We start from the raw sequence: 20,408 nt of genomic DNA, 5'->3' as shown, positions 1-20,408 counted from the left end.
TTCCTTTGCCACAGGGGTGCTAACAAGTTTTCTCTAATTAACATACATATGAGAGTGTAATAAGCAAAAAAGACTTCTCTTACAAATTGTTTCCTTTGTGCAAATTGCAGTTGTTTATCTCTTAATATACTTACAAAGAGATAAGAGGTACTGCAAAAATTACCCAGCAAGTAAATTAAAGTGCACGACCGAAAAGGCGTCACAATAATTAAGCTAAGAGCTAACTAACTAGTTACCATTAAATACTTAACGCAAACCATTAAAAAGAGTTTCAGAACATTTACTAAGTTAGTCTCAGTAATATGATAAGAAAGTACTTACTAGTACTTATGAATAATTCAAAAATCCGCTCTTGTTACTTATAAAGACTTTTGCCCTCCAATAAGTCTTAAAAGGAAAGTCAACAAGTGAACATTATGAATGGTTTCTAAACTAGGAGTGAACTCATCCATCGGGAAATCTCGAAACTTTGGTGTTTGACAAGTGATTTTAGTTCCGTAGGTACCTACCGGGCAAACTGGGACCCGATTTAGTGAAGTAAAATATATCAATGTAGGTCTCAGTATAACACTTCTTTCATTTAATCTTTTTTTAATATGCGAAGTCACATAGAGTAAGATGTCTGTTATAATAGGTGCTTCAAATGAAACTGATAATGTTAATCGCACGCGACATAAGTTAGGCAATATCAAATCATACACATATCCTTTCGGGAATACAGGGAGATGGTATATATTAAGAAAGTTATAAATAATTCAATAACTTATTTAGAATAAATTTACATACAAACTCTGCCTTCTCAACTTAGTTATAAACTCATATCTCACCCAACTTCCATCCATAGTTATATATGTATCTACAATGAACACTTGGCTATAGTTTAGGCTTCATATAATTAATCTACATTTAAGCCTTTAAACTATTAAGTAGTTTAATACATAATTTAGCATAAACTACAACTACGACCTTCTCAAAATTCATTTTTACGAATAGCTTTCACTAGTCATTGTATCCCACCGCTGGGCAAGACCCTGTCTGGACTTGGATCTCTCAATTCGTTGCATTATATCTTCACTTTCAATTAATCTAATTTCTGTATATTATAAGAACCACGTATTGATTAATTAATTAGTCAATTCACTTGTGATGGTATTATTATTATGAAACGCCATTAATATACAACATTTGAAAAAAGACAGACCCAACATGATATGTAGTTCAAATAAAAATAAGAAACAACGCCGCTCTTGATAAAGTTTTACATTATATTGACAAAAATATACATGATTTTTGTTCCTTTTATGGCCCCATAAATCGTACAACACATTGTTCATATGAATTCCAAATGCACAACCATTTTTGTTTAACAATTCCGGTATTTTTTACAATGCTGCTCTGTAAGTATATACCACCCATGAGCCCATAAAACTTGTTATTGCGAACGACACGAAGAACGCGAGCTCAGTTGCCGTCTTAGGCAGTCTTTGGACGTATCCTACGGCAGCTATAAATCGAGCTATTACGTAAACACGAAGAAGTGCTATCGCTGTTGCTTCGTCAGGAGATGTGGTCATGTACAGCGCGGCCACCAGCCAGAAAGGCGTTAAGTTTTTCAGATCACTGATATTAGCACGTTGCACCTTTTCAGGATGGCACACAATCGCTGCCATAGGAGCTAATGCAAGCAGCTTTAGCGCTAGCAACGCAGAGTACAAAAAGTAACTCTGCATCAAGAGGGAACACGGTGTGGCACAAGCCATTTTATGTATATTTCTTCAATTTATCATTCAAACTTGTAATTTTTTTGGGTTTTATATATTTTTGTTATTAATTTTGATTGATGTATGTCATGAATGTTGACAGAATATTTATACAAACAAGATATTTGACAAAAAGGCTGAATACGTTTCTAAAATAGATGTCAAACACATGTGAAGTTTTGATGGATCATGAATGGACCATTTAATAAATCACGAGGCGCGCCTATTACAAATGGTCGGTGACCTGAAGTTACCAATTACGACCTTCTATTAATATGTCAAACCCTGATTGCCGTTTGTATAATGAAATGTGGATGGCGTATGTGTCCAAAATGTCAGACGATAGGGTCAGTACACAATAGTCCAGCCCGATGGGGTCTAATTAAATTATCGACGGCGATTAATTGGATCACTCACTCAATATCGGAGTTTTTGTAATCATGTATGAGGACAGATTGGCTTATCAAATTTATAATGAGGGTGACATCAAATATTTAATTAAAAGAATCTACAGCGTGATTATTAATTGTGTAATTTAATATTTTTTTATAAAATAAGCTCTGATCTCTCTCTCTAGATCTAAAACCCAATTGAATTAAAAAAAAATGACGTCACGAGTTTTTACTCTGAGTAGAGCACTAGTATCCTAGCTGCGTATTATTGCAATACATCTTAGGTATTATCCAAACTGGGTACATCTTATAAGCACCAAGAAAAGCGCAGAGAAAGCTAAGTACAAACGCCGTCGACCTCACACGTTCCGATCCACCCTTCTTTCCTGTCACGTCGACAGTAAATTACCTTTACAAACTTACACGTCTGTGACATAAGTGTGATAAACATAACCATTATGTTGTTATGTTTATTTCGTGTGACACGCATATGTTACGCAACTGGATGAGGATGAAATCATTGGAGTGAGAAACAACGGGATACGTGTTATTGCACTCAAAGGTGATTGGTTAATTGGGATTTAAAAGGAATACACGCGGAATTGTGTTAAGCCAAGTTCAAGTATTATTAAAATTGTTTACTTGTTCGTCGTTTTTAGTCAGGCAGTTTCTTTGGAGTTATGTTAAAACTATATTAGTCCCTGTTCATGAATGTATTACTTAGGAAAACGGACACGGATTATTGATACGTTCCAGTAAAAACGATTGGCCTTTCAGCTTTCGTTTAAGTAAGGAAGCATTGAGTTTTGGACTGTTCGTGTTTTGTTACATTGTCCTGCCACATGTGGGTGTGACTTGTAGGATTAACTGAGAAAAAGGAAAGTTTGTTGTAGATCTTTGAAACGTGTGCAGCCTAGTTTCTGAACACATTAAACTTTTTAAGTAACTAAGTTATTAAAACATTTATGAAGCAGTTCGTTTAATTTAAGTTCATTCCTCCAAGTAGCTACATATTCCATATACGTGTGAGCACTTCGTCTCTTGAATGGTATACGAAGTGAACTAATTTAACTTCTTAAATCCCGTGTTACTTCGCTTCTAAGTTAAAAGTCACAATTTTCTCATACCTGTACTAAATTGCGAATCCCTAGAAACTTGCCTCGTGTAATATACTTCTGCCGAAGATTACGTAATTGCCTAAACTTTCTAACCTACTTAGTCATAGTATTACTAGAACCTGACGTTTTCCTAATTCTACCTTATAGCATAATTTCGGAAAGGTAAAAGATAAATAATATTAATGATTGCGCATTAATATTATTTACCTGGGTCCCGTTGAATGCAGGTGGCAACGAACCGGTTGCGCTGGAGAAATTATGGAGAGGCCTATGTCCAGCAGTGGACTCCTATAGGCTGAGATGATGATGATGATGATGAATGATTGCGCAAAAAGCGTCTCAACAATAATTCTTTAACTTTTAGAGTACCTAAAGGGTAAAAACGGAACCCTGGTACTGACTCTGCTCTCTGTCTGAGTCTGCCCGAGACCAGGCTGTATCTTAAGACCCGCAACTGCCGGACAGTTAAAATTTTCACATACCTATGATGTGTTTCTGTTGCCCCAATAACAACAAATATATACTAACTAAAATAAAAAACTATCGAAATAAGGGTTAATTTTCGAAAGTCCTATCCGCGCTTTTAAGGGATTTTTATTCTCGAGACCACTTACACAATGCTCATGTTGCTCCTTGTGGAAAGTGGAAAATGTATTTAGTTGTTAAACTAAAAAGTTTACTGTAAAGTTATAAATGCGAAACTATTTTATAACAAATTTCAGAAGTCAAGTTTAAATTAAACCAGCTTGGATAAGCAAGTTTCTGCGGAATTCAGAAGTTAAAGTTAAAAGACGGTGGTTAAACACTTAATATTCTTTTAGAACAATGAGGACAAATTATGTTAGTGTTAATTATGGACAATAAATGATTAAGAATAAAAAAATGATCTAAAAACGAAAAGAGAAGTTCTGCTCGGAGAAGTTATATATTGAATTTAATGCTACTAGTTTCGATCTACCCTTATGAATTCCTGTCCGCTAAGTTCATTAATATTTAACCAAAGGCATTATCCTGTTAAAATGTTCATTTATTTCATTTTCTAGCAACAGTTTGCAGACAAATCACGCACGAAGACCCTCATTAATAATTCTACATAACGTATTATACTTTTAGTTTAACCCCAAAACGTTGGCCATCCCATTTTCAGTACTTGCTTTGTTATTAACTATATCTTACAACATTAGTGCGATATCCATTACTCATTAACTTTAGCGTAACGTGAAAGTTTTTAATTAAAAATCTGAATATCATGGTGCGACTTAGAAACAGTTTTAAATTCCATTCATCTCGTTTCTATTAAAACTTGAACGTTTTAAGTGGCCACTAGCAGGAAGATAAGTCCCTTCGTCTTTTGTAACGTAACCTTCTTTGCAATGACATGCATTTTACACTGAAATATAATAATTGTATTAAGATTTTTTGTTATCAAGAATTTCTGCGATATATCAATCAGGCACATTAAATTATTTAATTTTATATTTAACAAACATAAGCGCTTGCCGCTGGCCCGCCCGCTACAATAAAAACTATCTGATGTGATAATTCTAGTTATAAACTTTCGTGTATAGTGTAATTCACTGTTTTTTTTTAATGTTAAGTATTTCTATATTATAATATTCTTTTGCGAAACAAGTAAAAGGATTCTATTACTTCAGGCATGAAAGCACTAGGCTTAAATCCCTAGAGTATTGGTCGCTAAAACTACATTCATGTTAACGAAAATACCTTTTTAGAAAGTTTGTTACCCGTTTGTATCGATACCATTGAGTGTTTGCAAGCCTCTGAAAAGGACCGATTTGGTCGAAACCTCGTGTTGACAGGATTGGCAAGCGACTTCGGTATGGCAATCTATTTTGGCCGAAGTGTGGTAGACGTTTTCTAAACGATTGAAACGTTATATTAAACTCGCCCAAAAAAAAGTTTTAAAAATAATGTAATTTTAAATAAATGTAGCTGAAATAGACAGCCAATGAAAAAAGAATAAGCGGACAAAATTATCGAAAGCAAATCGACCAGAAAGTTCTAAAACAAGTAAGACAGTTCACAAATTGTTTTGTCGCTTAGATTCACTTTCCAAGTACCTCGGCCTTTCCTTAATAATTTCTTATCTATGTCCGTCAGCCCCAAACGTGCCACAAAAAAACAAAAAGCATTTTTACCCAAAGAAGATTTGCACAAATCTGCTCAAACCGCGAACCAAAAGTGGCGTATTAGAGAGGATTAAAGAAACTCCGACATTAATCTTATGGGTACTACATACGTGAGCAAACTTAAGCCGGGAAGGGCTTTACAATGTTTGTAGTGGCTCTCGGGAAGTTCCTTGTTTTTGTCCCTTGTATAAACTCTCATAAAAAATGAAGACCCCTTTATGTAAAAACGTTGAGGGAAGTGCTTTTCGTTTGAACAAACAGTTATGTTAAAGGATTGTGTTTCTTTGACGGCGTGAGGGACGTTTTTTACGCGGCGGAAAGTATATTGGTACATTTGAAAAATTATCTTAAAATTAGGTAATCAAACAAACAAATGCTCGTAAAGTATCAAAGAATCAAAAAGCCAACGTTTTTACTGCCAAAATCTCACAGCAATGAATCTCCATAAAAATACATGTAATAACCATATATTTACAGATGAAATCAAACTCATGAATATCTAACGAATTGTATGAACACACATTCAATGATACTGAGGTTTCTATAACAAGTACCGAGATATGAGTACATCTTTATGTAATAAATTTAATGTAGATCTCAATTGGAGGTTGCGGCTTCTACATGCTTTTTAATCCTTACTAATATTATAAATCTGAATGTGTGGATGTTTCGATGTTTGTTACTCAATCACGCAAAAACGGCTGAACGGTTTGGGATGAAATTTGGCATGCATTGATCTGGAAAAGCCCTTTACCCCGATTTCTCAAGTAGTCCCCGAGGATTTTTTTTTTTGTAAAACAACAAAACGTCTTGACATATATCTTTTAACCACGCAGATGAAATCGCGGACAACAGCTAGTTTAGTATAATTCTTACATGTTGAATTAACGAGAACTGAATAATAATTTCATTAGATATAAAGTTAAAACATTACTTTAAAAAAATACGAAAGGACAATAAAAGACGAGCGGTATTCTGTTAAAATATGTATATTATCATGCAGCTATAAATTTTCGTATCCTTTTAATGTCGAACCCCTGTCACTAAGCTCACGGTTCACGCCTCTAATCCCGACGGGCTCCATAGAAATCTATACATAGTGCACCAAAGGCAAGTAATTCATGTTTTCCGAAGCTAAACTATGGCTGGCTGCCATCCATAAGAGCAAATATGAACCAGATAAAATTTGTGTCCCTCAAAAATTTTCTACGAAAAATGACATCATGAATCCAACGTTTTAAGGTTGCTTCTTTCCTAAAATAGTGATGTCAAGTCACATCTCCATGTATCTCTGTACGAAGTTAGGAAATATTCATACGAGAACTCGGCTACATATTTCGTTAATAAGTTTACCAAGATTCAAGACATTCTTAAGACATTGTTGCTTACATGATTTTTCATACATTCTTCGCGTAATTCAGTGAGATTGCGATACAAGAGAGTATTATAAAGTTCAAAACAATTTAATTAATCTTTTTGTACACTGCATAACAAATTCTGGCATGAATTCCCTACGGATGAAACCGCATAATTGCATGCAGCTAAGCTTAACACAAAAACCTCATTAGCTTCGCTTCGTGTGCATTTACACGAGATAATAATAAACGAATTCTCGCTATCTAATTTTAACGTGATCTAAAATGAACAAGACGTATTGTGTAATGTTTAAAAATGTACCTTAACTTTAAACCGTCGAAGAGATATTATTATTAAACATCTTAGTCGTGCACGGGCGTCCACTGCTGGACAAAGGACACAGGCATAACAACCTTGTGTTAGTTAATACCAATAACTAAAACAAGTATAAAACAATAAAGTACAGTAGCGACAAACTACTTGAGTAGGAGAACGCATTTAAGGAAAGTCGGTTACGAAAACAATACAACTTCACATAAATTAAATACCCTAAGAATTTAACTCATGACGTTAATTAAATTGCCTCCGTTCCTCATTCTCGTCTCGAGCACAAATAACAAAGGTACAAACTTTAACAACTTACTTTTCTCGCAACACTGTAATTAGTCTAGGGTTTGTCATTCTTGACGGTGTATAAACTTCCTTGTTTAATTGTAATGCAGACTATTAAGCTTCTGGGTGAAACTTAGAACATTTTTAATTTAGTAATAGAAACAATTACCTACTCATCCTTTACCATACGTGATGCGTAGGTAACTTAACAAGTTCTCTAGATTTTGTTTAATGGATACTATTGAATTGTACTTAGTTTCAATAACTTTCCACAATGATAAATTGTGTAAAAAAAAACGAATAAAAAATCGAAATGCCTCCTACTTTTTTAGATTAATGGTGACTACATTTAATTTCCGAAACCAATAGTAAAAGGTCATGTATCACCGAAACATAACTGGTACCTTTACCTCTGAAATCATTTATAAGTTTGGCATTCAAGCAATAATTCAACTAACACAACCTTTATCGTAAAACTTTTGAAAAACTCTAATTTTTCAATGAATTTTATTGAATGATTTCGATGCAATTTATTAAGCTATTAACTCCAGGCGCTGTAACCGAGAACTTTTATTATAAGTGAAATTAAGTTGAAGTCATACTGGGCATTATTTATTGTTTGCAATTTGAACTAGCCACTATTAGCCGAGAAAATATTAGAGCTTATTTCTTATACTTACTTACCAACTTTATTTTATAGCTAATAGATATTTTTAGTTGGAAAACTAACAATGAAATATTTTTACTTTCAATTTCAAACGTAATTCTGACATTCAAGGTTCATCAATTAATTTCAATATTTTTTTGCCAAATAGGCTTAAACGTTTTAGAAGAAAGTAGTCAGCAGATAATATGATACTTATAAACGAAATTTAAAACATTTGAAACCCTTACTTGTGATAAATAGGAGCTAAAACTTGTATCTCAGTCGTCGCTTTTCGAGGAGTGTTCCAACCAAGTTTTACTTCGACTTAAAGTGACAGTCTCCATGTAGTTTGCTAGAAAGAACAAATGCTACATCTGATATTCGGACTGTTTTGGAAATTATCTATTTTTTTTCTACAAAACTTCAATTTTGTTTTTTGGAAACATTTTGATTGATAAAATGGTTATGTGAAAGAATGTATAAGATATTTTAATCGTCTATAAAAATCATTGTAAGCACTTCTAACATCAATTTATTTAAAGTTTTATGCTTTGTTGTTTTTTGGGATTTAGGCTTACGAGAGCTAATAATAAGGCTGGGCAAAATATCAAAACGAGTAGTCCGATTTTTTGACGAACATTGTTTTTCAGTTTGCACTTACAGGTTTTCACGTTATGGTAAGTTTTAGTAAACTCAAATTCTCGAGTGAATAAAATGAACGAGTAAGGTTGTGAAATATCACAAACATCGAAATTAAGTCCTGTACTTAATTTAAATTTAATCTTAGCGGTGACATTCACAGCTGTAAAGAAGTACTTACGTTCTTTGATTGGATTAGTTTTTCTCATAAAGAATCCTATTTCCGTACCCGACGAGTTTCTTGTACAGAATTACATTAAAGCTTTACATATTTCATCCCTATCTCACTCTATATTATCAAGAGGAAACTACAACTAGAATTTGAAACTATTCAATGGAAAATATCCTTTCTGACGAATATTTTAAGACTTCTTTTGCAGTAAAACGCTGTTCGTATGTCTAACTAACCCGTAACTTTTCGGTTTAGTTATAAAGTTTTTGAGTGTACGTACGCGAAATGGAAAGTTTGTCAATGTTGTCAAGACAATCTTCTGATCTCGTTTGCGTAACCAGAAATTCTGTATTATGTGTGGGGTTTATAACGCCCTTAACTTTAACATACTTTCTGATATAGGTCAATACTTTTGATTAAATGTATTTGGAAGCCAAATCGGTTTTTTATAATTTTGATTCCAAATATAATCTTAAATCTGGACCTGAAATCTTTTTCTTATTCCGTGTGGCTTGAAATTTACCACAGAGTAATAAAGAAATAATAATGTTATTTGAACGCGTATTTTGTCTAATATCAGCAATTTGTAGCAAATGTTACATGCCATTATTTTTATCTGTATAATGTTTATCAGACTCCCATAAATCAGCACTATCATCGGATAACGTGCTATTAGTACATTTATTTTGTTTACTATAAAATATTTTACCAAAAAAAAAGTTGAAAAAAAATTCCAAAACCTCAAAAGCTTTTAAATAAGGAGTGGTGAGATTTTTTCATAGAATAAATAACGTCGCAGCTATATTTAACGTCAAGTCTGACGTTTTCCTCGCTGCAACTCTTGGTTTATGCATGGCGCGCACTACTCGACCGTTTTATGTTTTGAGCTGAGGTCAATGTTGTTATAATTTTACGTGTACATGCGAGAAACAATGGGAGCCGAGAAAACAATAGCCACCCTGAGGAGGACGAGATCTCAAGCAGTGCTTTTTTAAAATCATTCCTTGCGGGCTTTAGAGAAAACAAAAATGTGACTTCTATTTAAAAAAAAAAAAATAATTTATTGTTACGTATGTTCTTATATAACTGTATATTCAATTGTAGAAAAGCGCGTCTCAAAACAAATACAATTTCAAATCCTTCAATTGTAGCAGACTGCTACGGTAGCTACGCCGGCGTAGCAATTTGCTACGGATCTTGGCAAATAGGCGTTGTTACTTGTCTTGCAATATTATAGCTTCCTTGAACACCATATTCTTACTTAGACCAATATTTTATCATAAAGAATATTATCATATCCTTATATTAGAGCCTCAAACTGGCCTACTCTTTTATTTTTCGTTTTGTAAGACTTCCATGGTATGAATTCACAGAGTTTCCGTTTAAAGACCATACCTACTACATATTTTAGTAGAAAGTTAAATCACACCTATTTTACGTACTTTCTCATTAGATACCTCTGATTTGCATCTCTGTATTCTTAAATCCAGGCTAAAATGGGATTGGGCGGGTCATGTTAGCAGCATGGAAAGCGATCGTTGGGCCAAAGTCACCACACTATGGGAGCCAACGGATGGACGGCGTCGTCGTGGGCGACCTAGGAAGCGGCAGCGAGACGACCTTAACGCTTACCCTGCAGGCTGGTTCCATGCGGCCCAGAATAGAGAGTCGTGGAAGGATTTGGGGAGGCCTTTGCCCAGCAGTGGGACACAGTGAGCTAGAGAAAAAAAAATCTTAAATCCTATTTGTATCTCCGGTGCACTACATTTATGCAAATGAACGCAGCTTTAAATTTCGATGCCAGTCCAATTTGCTTTTAAAGTATTTTAGACAAAGGCTATTTGTTACACCCATTAAATACAAAATTATCCTGTCTTATTCTTGTGAATATGAAACATCGAATAGCAACAAGTTACAATGTAAAATATAAAAGGAACGTGAACAATAAAACTGACCCTCTCCCTTAATAGAATGCGTTGAGTTGGAAATATGTTAATGTATCGCTACATTCCTCCAGCCACGCGCACTCCTTCCCTCGCTCGACATACATTATTCATACGTGCTATTTAATTTCAGCGCACACAATAATAATTACTACACGGTATATGGGCACATTTTTTCACGCACTCTTCAGAATTACTAATACGTATCTATATTACTAACATCTATCTATACTAATATATAAAGCTGAAGAGTTTGTTTGTTTGAACGCGATAATCTCAGAAACTACTGGTCCAAATTGAAAAACCCTTTTTGTGTTGAATAGACCATTCACCGAGGAAGGTTATAGGCTATATACCTTCACGCTGCGACTAATAGGAGCGAAGATACAATGGAAAATGTAGCAAAAACGGGGAAAAATATTCATCATCATTCCGTTCAAAAATTAATAACTACTAACAGCTAGTGGATTTATTTGTTCTTTGTTATTCAAGTTCAAGCTTTAAACCTTTCCAGACGTATAGATAGAATAATCCTTCACTTTAGACATCCTAATAAAAGATTCGGAACACAAATGAATAAAATATTTTTCTAGAAATACCTGAGTCGGGAACCCTCAGATAGACTAATAAGGCTGTCTCTATGTTTAGACTAGATTCTGCACAATAGAAAAGGCGAGCCAATAACATCAACATTGAAACGCAAAATAAAGCACTTTAAAAAACAAAATGAACATTGAATTCCTAAAAACTAACATTTGTTTTTGTGTGGATTCAATTTCGATTCGACTGGTAGTATTGAATAAAACAGGAGCTACCGAGAGCCAACGGTTTGGATGCAACGTGCGATCAGTATGTTCTGCTTATTTACATTTTATTTATAGACTCGGGTTGGCAGACTCATGGTTAAAGTACGTAATAGCCTCGACTGAAACCAGAATTATGATTCTTTATGATGTCGTGTTTTGGAACTCTCTGTTTGTTATGAGCTCTACATTCCGCTTCTAAAGTGCAATCCCGCTACTACTACATTAACTTAGTGTACCTCCTTGTCGGGTTTACGATGCTGGGTTAGCTATGATAAGTGCAGAAAGTAGGAACTGTCAGCAAAGATATAATTATAAAAAAATATGCTCTTAAAAATAGTAGTCAGAGTAAATATGCAGTACATTTGGTTAGTCGTCTTAAGCAATGTATAATGTTAAAAAAAGGATAGTCTCCAAAATTCAGATAAAAACAAAATATTCCTTCCATTACCATTTTTGCGATTAAGAAACTACTTTCACCAAGAGTACAGAATGAAAAACATTAGACTGACGTATGTGCAATTCAACTTAATAGCAAGCTAGCAAATAAATAAGTTTTACGAACCATTTACACGGAGATGTAGAAGCTATTCTGGGGAAGCAGGGTATTTCCCAGATGAACAAACTCCTTTACGAGATCAGTCTAACTGCAACCTAAATCTGTGCTCCACCTTGTTTAACATTGCACCGGGGAACAGCAAACCTCGTCGGGTAGCACTCAATCCCGTCCGAAATAATGATTCCTGTAAAAGCAAATACTGTGAACGATATGATACGACACAGATTAATGCTGGAAGATTATTCATGATTAATTCAATTGAAACAGTACAACGTTCTCTTTGAAACGGAAAATTCCTGTCAGTCGTGATTTTCGTTTCGTGAACGACATAAATCAGAATAATTAATTCGCCATCTTTTGTTTCTTATTGCTGCGAATTTACACAAAATAATTTCGGGACTCGTACTATAAAGATTAAAATGATAAAAGCGAATTCTGCTGAACCATAGATTTGTCAAGGCATTTGTTACTTTGCAAATTTCTCACTTAGTAATTCAATCAAATATGATGAGACCGCAAATCAAGATTCACCTTCGTTCGTTGAAATGTTTTGTTAATGAAAATATTTAATAGCAAGGAGTTTTGTTGACTAGTGGATTAGATGTAAAGTAAACCCGTCTTAGGATTGATAAATAACGAGCCAGCATTTGACGTACTCGTACATACCTTATGTTTAGCGTTTGAAGCTTAGGTATTTTATAAACGGTAAACTAAAATAATCTCACTCTTCCTCTGTTAAACCAATACACTATAGCATATAAGTATTCTGTTTTATTAGCTTATCTCATCGGCCTAGCCTTTTCCCAACTATGTTGGGGTCGGCTACCAGTCCAACCGGTTTCAGCTAAGTACCAGTGTTTTACAAGGAGCGACTGCCTATCTGACCTCCTCAACCCAGTTACCTGGGCACGATACCCCTTGGTTAGACTGGCTGTCAGAGTTTTCCTAGCTTCTGACCACCTGTAACGACTGTCAAAGACGTAGGAATAACAGCCGGGACCCACAATTTAACGTGCCTTCCGAAACACGGAGGAACTCGTTATGACAAAGATGGTCACCCATCCACGGACCAACCGCGTCAAGCATAGCTTAACCTGTGATCGAATCACTTATGCGGTTATAGCTTAGCCACGAGCTCCTCCTTATTAGCTTGTCTATTACTAAATATATTTTAAATGTAACTCACCTAGACAGTTTTATGGGGCTAAAAAGCAAAAATTATCAGTGTCATTTTAGTGCTTGAATTGCCCTTCAAACCTGTGACTTTTTTATTGGTCTAAACTTTGACAATGTTTAAGGCGAATCAGTCTTTTACTGTTTATGTGAAATTATTTGCAAGCACGATCCTTTTGTAAATCAAAGTCCTTTGTATTCACTAAATTAGACTGTTTTTATTTATTACGTAATTGTTGGACTCAAAGCTTTCGAAGTTATTCAGTAATCATGCCGAGATAATAAATAAATAACGCTGTTATCTGTTTCTCTTGAAATGGCTTTCTCGTTACTATTTTCAACTGGGAACAAAGAGAAAAATGCTAATTTATATTATTTTAGCAATTATTGTGAAAGGTCAACGGTTTTAGATGAATAAAGGAGATTGACAAACCTCTTCACTATAAATTTATTGAATTCTAATCTTTAAGAATTCCGGTGACGACGTGAAGATTGAACTGACGGACTAAGTGGTACTTTTTAGTCAATAGCTTATTTTAATAAGAGTAATATCAACAAGTCAACGGCATATTACCTTAGTACAGATAAAATAAATGAAAACCGCCATGAAACACAACACAAACAGCGGAATACTTCTGTAAATTAATTAATTGCAGACCAAATTTCTAGCAAATTTAACTTAAAGGGCGGAAATTATTAAACTTGATAATGTGAAAAGTAAGGGGAAGTTCAAATTTATTGGTTTGACAAATGACGTTATTAACGGAATCTGGACTATTCGGTTAATTAGTCGACCTATGGAGTTATGAATCACTGATTCATTAGTTATAATTACTCATAATATAACCGAATTGGTTATGCAGCTGTGTTTTAATTAAGTAAAATCTATGACAGTGAAATTTACGTGACGATAAATTTCAAAGTCTGCAATCATAAGTGTCGGTACGTACAAGCGGTATTTGAAATAAAAACTATTTTATTTTATAGAAGGTACCTCCCATAAAAAAAACTTACGAATATTTCTCATTCATAACTAGACTTTGTCATGACATTCATGTATAAATTACCCACCCATAAAGCAAAAATATTGCAATAAATAAAATTCCCAGGTCAGTCACAGCGTGGTACGTCACTATAAAATTTATAGCACCGCATTAGCAACTTTATGTCCGTCGAATAAAGTCCATTTAACTGTCGGTATTGCGTAAGGTATTTTTTCACAAATTCTTTTTACTCGTACATCGAATCTATCGGCTTTCGGCTGTCCGGAATTGAAAATGTTGAAATGACTAAAAATATAGTGGCGGTTTCGATCGGATACATTTTTGCTTTATGCAAATGTTCTGCGAGTGTATATAGCGTGTCACTTTCAACATATTGCATTTTGTCGAGAGTTATCGAACGATCATTGACACAGTTGTTGCGAAATAAATGCAAGCATTACTGATTGGCATGCGGAATCGTAATAATAAAGTTGCTAGTTTACTTTTGTTGAATTGAGCTGATAAAAGATATTTAGATAGTTTTACATTTAATGTTACAAATAAATCAGTTATTTCGAGTTTACTGTGAATGCAAACTGTTTACCCCAGTGTTGAGAGGAACGTCGTTTAATCAAGGCTCTAGATGCAAGAGAAAAAATGACAAAAGTCGGTAGGTTATTCATAACTTAGATTCATTACCTTTTACATGAATGCAACACTCAGATTCGATCACACAACCCTCTCACGAACTTATACACTTAAATAGCTTTAGGTGTAAAGCTATATCACTGAATCACTTGAAGAACGACTAATTAATTTTGAAGGTGCCTACGATAAAAGATTGAACGTGATTGAACAAAATATTCATATTTCTTTCGTTTTTAGTTGATAAACAAAGTCTTAACATTAAAAGGAACATTTCATTTATGTTCTAATCACTTTTATATAGTTTATAAGTACCTGCAAACTACGAATAGCTTCAAGAGTGTTTGGTATAAATAAAAATACGTTGGAAGTACATTGCAAAAGTTGCAACTAAATTACATTACTACATTAAATTCGTATTTGAATGCGTTGCAATCTCATATGACGTATATAAATAAGGTATGTTACCTCATTTTCTACGAAACCGGTGTGCTTTCTCATTCCTTAGCAATTTCGTCAAGTCGTAGTATGGAAATTTTGTTTATTACATAAGTTAAATTTCAAAATTGAAATGAGAGAACTTAAAATTATCATGTAAAAGTAAGGACTTCATGAAGTATAGAATTATCCGAAAATTCTATCTAAAAAATTTAATACCGTTTCCGAACTTAATTACAATTCAATCAGACACGCACAATACCTTTACATTCTACTACTTATTGTCTAGCGATTGTCTAAATTCATATATGAAAGCAGTTCTTTAAAGTTTTCATAAAACTCACGGGATGAGTTCACTTACACTTTAGCGCTTGAAGCCCTGAGCCCTGACTAATTAAAAAAAGCGGGACATAGTCTCCCAAAAGATTTGATTTGTCGCTAATGGGATTAAAATACAAGCAATGTTGAACATAGTACAATTGTTAACATATTACTTCAATTAAGTTTGGTCTTATTTTCCGAAATACTAGTCTTATACACAAAAAATCAGATGTTCTGTTCATATTATGATATTTTGTATTATCTATTATTATATTCAGCGCACAATAGGAAAACAGACGAATTCAAATCGAGGTTAACTTATAATCACAGAAGAAACGATCCTCACAGTCGCACGCACTTTTATAAACAATCAATTATAGAAGCCATAGTCAAGTTTGAAATTGAAAATTATCATTCAATATCATACTGCGGCTAACTTTTGAAATGCAAAGTGAGTTAGCCTGAAGTTGTTAAGAGCCAAACTTTGGCTTTCCCCTTAATATTGTTTGATAGATATTATTAATTTAATTACCTACTGCTAGTACTCACGAGAATAGCTATACTTGTCAACGATAAATCGTCCCTAATGTCGATCATCTATCACCTTTCCGCCTTGATGTGAACATAATAAAAGCTAGTATTTATTATATCAAGTATACAGGGTTCCTGAGAAACAAGAGGTTATTGATAACATACATATTTGGTTTATCAAGTTAACTTATAACTTAACAATAAGATATTTATTTGTCAAAAATACATGTTTTGTCTAGAGTAGTGTTCAAATACAGTGATACTACTAAATAGTATGAATAGAAAAGTTACATTAATTTATAACGAATTTAAGTAATCTAGAATTGTAATATCAGGCGGCAATTTCAAATGAAATGAACCTGAAAGCAATTAAAAATATTTTGCAGTTAAACGCTGTTCTAAAAAATGAACATGTTATAACAAGCATTAATAAATCCAGTTCTGACAAACTGATGAAGGTAGAAATACTTCGCGTTATAAAACAATAATGTGCATTATGAGATCCATATAATCCTCCATTTGCACAGGTAGCTCCTTGCCTATTCGAATACGTGATGGAATTTCGATAACCGATGCCGGCCGCAGGCAAAGACGTTCCGATGCAAAAATTGACGTTCCACACGAGTCTGATCTTTTATATATTATACAACATGGCGGCTGTAATTTTCAGGTATAGATTGTGACCGTTTTGAAGGTATTGTTATTTAGAAGAGCAATCATAGTATAGCTGAACAGGATTACAATGCAAACATAGTTAAGTTTAATGAAGTTTTGTCCTCGACATTTTTAATTAGTAGCAGTACTTAGTCAGAATAGACTAAGTGCTGTTACTAAATCGTAATTTAAAATACGTATCCAAATGTGACTGGTAATATTTTTAAAGTAAAATGCCCCAGGCTATAAGATTTCTGCATCTATAACTAACTAGCTGTTCCCCGCGACTTCGGCCCCGTGGGTAGAATATATAATTTATGATTTATACCTGCCCTGTGTTTTTTACATTTTCCATAGTACTTCGCTCCTATTAGTCGTAGCGTAATGGAAGCCTAAAGCCTTCCCCGATGAATGGTCTATTCAACACAAAAAGATTTTTTCAATTTGGACCAGTAGTTCCTGAGATTAGCGCGTTCAAACAAACAAACAAACTCTTCAGCTTTATATATTAGTAAAGATTATAGTGAATTTCGTTCTGACATCTGTTAAATCATAAGCTTTATGTTATACTGTTTTATAGTAAGCAATCGAGCTTTGAATCAATTGAGTTTCAATATATTGATGCAAGTTGGCTAAAGTATTTCCAAGTAAATGCCTTCATGCGATCAAATTACTTAGCGTAACACCCCGTAACTTCAAACCACTGAGGACTTGCATTATGGGGTTGGTAGAATACGTGATACATCCAAGTTTGTAGCTTTCATATTCAGTAAACTCTCAGAAAATATTGTTTACCTTAGAAAATACTCAATACTCAATACTCAATCATTTATTGCATTTCATATGTTACAGAGAAGGTAGAAAATAAATAGCAGTTAGAGTTCAATATGGACCCTGTTGTTGACTTCTCTTAACGATACATATACATTATACATTTTCGATACATACAAATATATTATTGAATTAACGAAAACAGCGTTTGGAGGCTTTTCAGAGTAAAATAACAAAAGAAGCCACTTTTCCAAAAACTTCGTCATAACCCTATTTGCAAGGTGTAAAAAGTATATTACCAAAGTAGAAAGAACCCTTACAGTCTCAGGTAAAATGTTCCCAGTTTTTACCTTCATTAATTAAGTTCGCGAGCAAAAAGAGGTAATTAACAGGACTTCCGTAAGAGTTATCTAAAAGTTTTTTGCAATTTACCGGAATCTCCAAACCGGAGCAGCGCAGAATATGGTTCACTGTGTATTCAAAAAACCGGGTACTGATTTTACAGTTAGTTAAAATCTGAATTAAAATGTTGCATTTAGAAATCCGATTAGATACTTCAATCACTATAAACTATATAATAACAAAATATTATATCATTCCTTTTTAATTATTTATGGTTAACCGATACAATTTAACAAGGTCTTAAAAGACCAGAAAAAAACACACCATTGAACACCGTATATTGCAATATTATTTTGTTTTTATAGTTTGTCTGGAAGATTTTTGATGAACACAATCTACTCACTTATCAAGTTAACTTGTAGTAGTACAAGTTATCTACGAAGTTGCAATATTTTTCTCACCTTTTCAAGCTTCAAGGAAAGATTTCCTTTGAGACAAAAGAAGTGCTATGCTCAGACAATGTAGAATTAGTTCTGATGTTGAAGGAATTAGGTGTACCAACCTTTTTCACTTAAAAATTAAGTCTCAGACTATTTGGAAATTTTGTAGAAAAATTTAGTTAAAAAATAAGACGAAATTTGTATCTTAAAGTATGAAAATGCAGCTTGGCTGAGTACACTAGAAGTATTCTTTAAGACGAAACAAAAACTTCGGATACGACTGGACTTGAAGATGAAAAGAGTAAGAGACAAGAGTAAGTTACGGCCGCTTTCTATATTCGATCTCAATCCCTAATTTACGGATCGAGATTGACATTTGAATCCATTTCCAACTTTTAGTGTTTCTATAACCGATCCATGGATCGTTTTCTCGATCTTTTTCTTCAATCTATCTTTGGGAGGGCGGATCGAGATTTTAGATTGGTATTTGTATGAAAGTGACAGTTATGCGTTTTCTATAACCGATCTCTGGTTTTGACAAATCGATTTTTGACGTTTTTGATCTATAATTGCGATCCCCAATTTTTTACGGATTGTAATGAGAAATCTGTTAAAATGGAAATATTTTCAAGTGATAGTGATAGCGATCTTGAAGTATTAGCTCAGCTATCGGACTGGGATAGTAGTGACAGCGAAGTAGAACAAACTCTGTCCTTAAAATTTGTAATTGTGATTGTGATGTAGGTATCGAGTGGTTGTTCTGTACTTTACTTGTAAACGGGAGTCAAGGATTTAAGCTGAAGACCAGCGCTCAGTAATTCTTTTGGATTGCTAAGCATAAGCTGACGCTTAAACTTTTTTGCTTTCGGTATTATAGTTTTTGTGTACTAAGTACACTTTTACCAATATCTGTAATACTGGAATGAATAGATAACGATTATAATATTCTCGTTTTGATTTATTTATTTAAAATCATGAAGTATCATTACAGGGTTTACCCTAATGCGACAGCAAAGAACTTAAACTAAACAAAAATTGAAACACATTACATTATTTAAAACACATAAACACGTCAGTCTGATTTTGAAGAAGTTGGTGGTGTGGAGAGCTCTTGTAAGAGGTGCTTTGGCGAGCAAATATATTCTCGCTGTAGGAACTATCAGTAGATCCGGGCTTCGCCGCCGCCACACGTAGCGGTCCGGTACACACACTCAAGCGCTGCAATACTTCCGGGTGATTCTCCACTCCACGAAGCACCTTCACCAAGTAGACGACCAGTGCAGCCTCCCGTCTCATATACAGTTGATTATTGCCAACCATGCCCAGAATAGAGTGGGATCCATGAGTAGGTAGAAAGGATACACCCCATACAGTTTCTTGTACAGATGGCGCGTGAACTTATTCTGAACGCGCTCGAATATTACCGCTGTATTCTATTCTATAACTGAGACATCGGAAAAACAAACAACAAATAAACTTGCGATTTTAAAATATATTATGTTAATGTCAAACTGACTGACAACTTTTTGATTGACTGACGTTCCGTTGCTCATCAATAAACGTTTATTGTCGTTTATGCTTTTTCTAATCTTGAGGTAGAATTACAGTATTTGTCCGCTACGACTTCCCAATCTTTTATTTTTGTATTTTTTGCAATTTCTAGTGATTATACATAAAATAGATAAGCTTTAAGAAAAAAAGCCACTTTTTTACTCATAAATAATCGCTGAAGTACTTTTTCTGCACATGCGTAAAACAAAACGTTTAGCAGGGCGATCTATCCGTTTTTTTTCGATGGATTTCGAGACGAGATCGATTAATGAAATGCAGATTCAAGCTCAATCGAGGGATTGAGTAAAATCTGGATTGATCGGAATCTCAGATTCGGGATCGAATATAGAAAGCGGTCGTTAGTATATGAATTATGGAACAAAACCATTCACCTAAAATAGGCAAACAA

The 20,408-nt window shown here is 34.1% G+C and overlaps 1 protein-coding gene across 1 annotated transcript; it reads right to left on the bottom strand.

Moving 5' to 3' along the window:
- Positions 1–1,136: 1,136 nt before the first annotated feature.
- Positions 1,137–2,267, bottom strand: LOC113505778 (microsomal glutathione S-transferase 1-like). The gene has a single exon (XM_026888591.1). The coding sequence runs from the start codon at positions 1,758–1,760 to the stop codon at positions 1,383–1,385; it is 378 nt and encodes a 125-aa protein (XP_026744392.1). The 5' UTR covers positions 1,761–2,267; the 3' UTR covers positions 1,137–1,382.
- Between the last annotated feature and the right edge of the window lie 18,141 nt (positions 2,268–20,408).

Source organism: Trichoplusia ni, chromosome 27, assembly GCF_003590095.1.
Source record: "Trichoplusia ni isolate ovarian cell line Hi5 chromosome 27, tn1, whole genome shotgun sequence".
Lineage (NCBI taxonomy): Eukaryota > Metazoa > Arthropoda > Insecta > Lepidoptera > Noctuidae > Trichoplusia > Trichoplusia ni.
This window is presented reverse-complemented; position numbering and strand designations above follow the sequence as displayed.

Coding starts and splice junctions, on each gene's coding strand:
- LOC113505778 (XM_026888591.1), bottom strand. CDS start 1,760: ATGGCTTGTGCCACACCGTGTTCCCTCTTGATGCAGAGTTACTTTTTG.